Source organism: Formica exsecta, unplaced genomic scaffold (assembly GCF_003651465.1).
Source record: "Formica exsecta isolate Colony F162 unplaced genomic scaffold, ASM365146v1 scaffold137, whole genome shotgun sequence".
Classification (NCBI taxonomy): Eukaryota; Metazoa; Arthropoda; class Insecta; order Hymenoptera; family Formicidae; genus Formica; species Formica exsecta.
In genome coordinates, this window is record NW_021848702.1 from 263,546 (window position 1) to 265,669 (window position 2,124).

General features: G+C 37.9%; 1 protein-coding gene across 1 annotated transcript in view; it reads right to left on the reverse strand.

Moving 5' to 3' along the window:
* The window catches only part of LOC115245927 (CD151 antigen-like), a 110,571-nt gene that overhangs the window by 46,715 nt on the left and 61,732 nt on the right, over window positions 1-2,124 (reverse strand). The window contains exon 3 of the mRNA XM_029824427.1: window positions 1,093-1,270. Coding sequence (XP_029680287.1) covers window positions 1,093-1,212 — 120 coding nt within the window. The 5' untranslated portion in view covers window positions 1,213-1,270. The remainder of the gene's footprint in view (window positions 1-1,092; window positions 1,271-2,124) is intronic.

The following is a 2,124-nucleotide window of genomic DNA, read 5'->3' on the forward strand; positions in this document are numbered from 1 at the left end:
CGCTCCAATTATTCGCGACGCGCACTTTGTTATATTGTACGCGATTCGAGAGATTATTTCTCGCGTTATACTTCAATTCCTTTTCCCTTCATCCTCTGATAAAATTTTTTTATGGGATCGTCGGCGCGCACAACGCGATCAAAGAAGCGCCCGTTCGAAATATCCTGCATCATCGGCTCATTTGCGCGACGATACGTTCCGCCTGTTAATTTAATTCACGTTAAAAATACCGGCACGTGAGACTCGCGATAACAATTAAAAGCCGATAACTATGGCTATAACGGCTGTTGCGGTGCCTGCGAAGGCTCGTCGGGCATCCGACAAAACGACGATCGAAAACGGCTCTTCTTTACGTTAAATGTGCTCCGTGACAACGAACAATGCCGCTTTAATCTCCCATAAATTGCGAAAACGGAAGCGAGGTGAGAATAATTACCGGACGATGGCGCATTTTTCGCCTTGTTTAACTTTGGCGTTTGCTAGCAGAGCGCAATGTTCTGCCGTTATCGAATTTCCTTTGAGAGATACATTCCTTAAATCTTGAACATTTTGACGCGCGTCTTCCAGCCTAATTCCAGCCTAATTAATACATCAAATATCAAAGACGATGTATATATGTATGGAAACTTATCTCATCAATTTTGCTGTTTGAAGTTTATATATGTGAATGTTTGATGCTTCTCGTAATAACTTTTACAATGACATTTGTTTAAATCTTATGAAAATCACATCAAGTGCCATTAACATCCTGCAATGTTTAATAAATTTTAATATGGATTTTTTTTTTTCATTAAAAATGTTAAGTTTTAATAAGTGATAAAAAAAGAAGTGAAAAAAAATAAATTTCGGTGTTTTACTCTCGCGAGCGGTCGAGTGATTTCCCGATGAAAAGTCTGCAGCTATATGAATCAAAGCCGTAAAACGAGACTTTAATCAGAACAGTTTCGTCGGAAAGTAGAAGGAGAACTCTCCCATGAAGCAGGACAGGCGAATTTCACGGTCTTTCATTTATGCTAACGCGCGTCTGTAAACACGAAATAAACTATCTCGTTCCCTCGCGCACTAGTCTCGAGATAAATAGTCGGTACTTACAAACAGTACCACGTTATAAATGTGAAGAACGTATTTCAAGAAATTCACGGAGCAGCAACCATCGTCCCTGGTCCTAAGTCTAGTGGATGTACCGGGTAATCTCTCAGCGCTCTTGGCCATTTTCGGTCAATTGTTGACTGTGTGTGTCACCGTTCTCGTTGTCACCTCGTCGCCGTTGCTGTAAAAAATAGCAATAACAAGAAAGTTAGAAAAAAATTCATAATACCATAATTATTTAAAACAAGATTAATTAGACAAAAAATCATAAAAGTCGTATAGATAAAAATTAATTTGCATTTTTCATATGAAATATACGCATAATATAGCTCAATAAGTATAATATATGCAAAATATGCGTGTAATTAAAAAGGTGTAGAATGTTATTTAGTGATACAAGAAAATGCGAGAGAGTTACTTTTAGTAACACGAAAAGAAAAAAAAAAAAAGAAGAAATATTTCACAATTAAGGAAGCGAGTTTAAGCAAGTAATCAACAAGTTTTCGATTGTCTACCGCCCAAGAAAGTAATCAACGAGTTTGAGTTTCAACGTCAGAGTCTTCGTTGCTTGTTTATACTCGCTTGGACAGTGGATGAACTTAAAGCTTCTCTTCGTTTCGGCTCGACGTAGAACATCAGAGCAACTCTCCACAATTGCCGCCAGATCAACAGCAAGAGAGAGGGGTCACGCGCGAGAAAAAATACTTTTTACATAAAATATATAAATATTCCGGGAAATATATATCTCGTCTTTTTAATTATTTAAGGAATTTGCATATCGACTTCCGTACTTTCGCGAATTTATTATCAGTGATAAAGATACAATATTTACTATTTAATCATGTAAATTTGCGTGTCGACGCCTGCGTTAATGAAAAAAATCATAAGATTCCCGCTTCGACGATTTCGTTTGCCCACGGAAAGCGCTTTCGAGGAAGCGCAATTCTCACCTTCGGGAGACGGTAAAACGGTATCCTTTGCGAAGGAGCAAGTTAACTTTAATGTCATTAGAATTTCAGCAGGAGAAACGAAGTT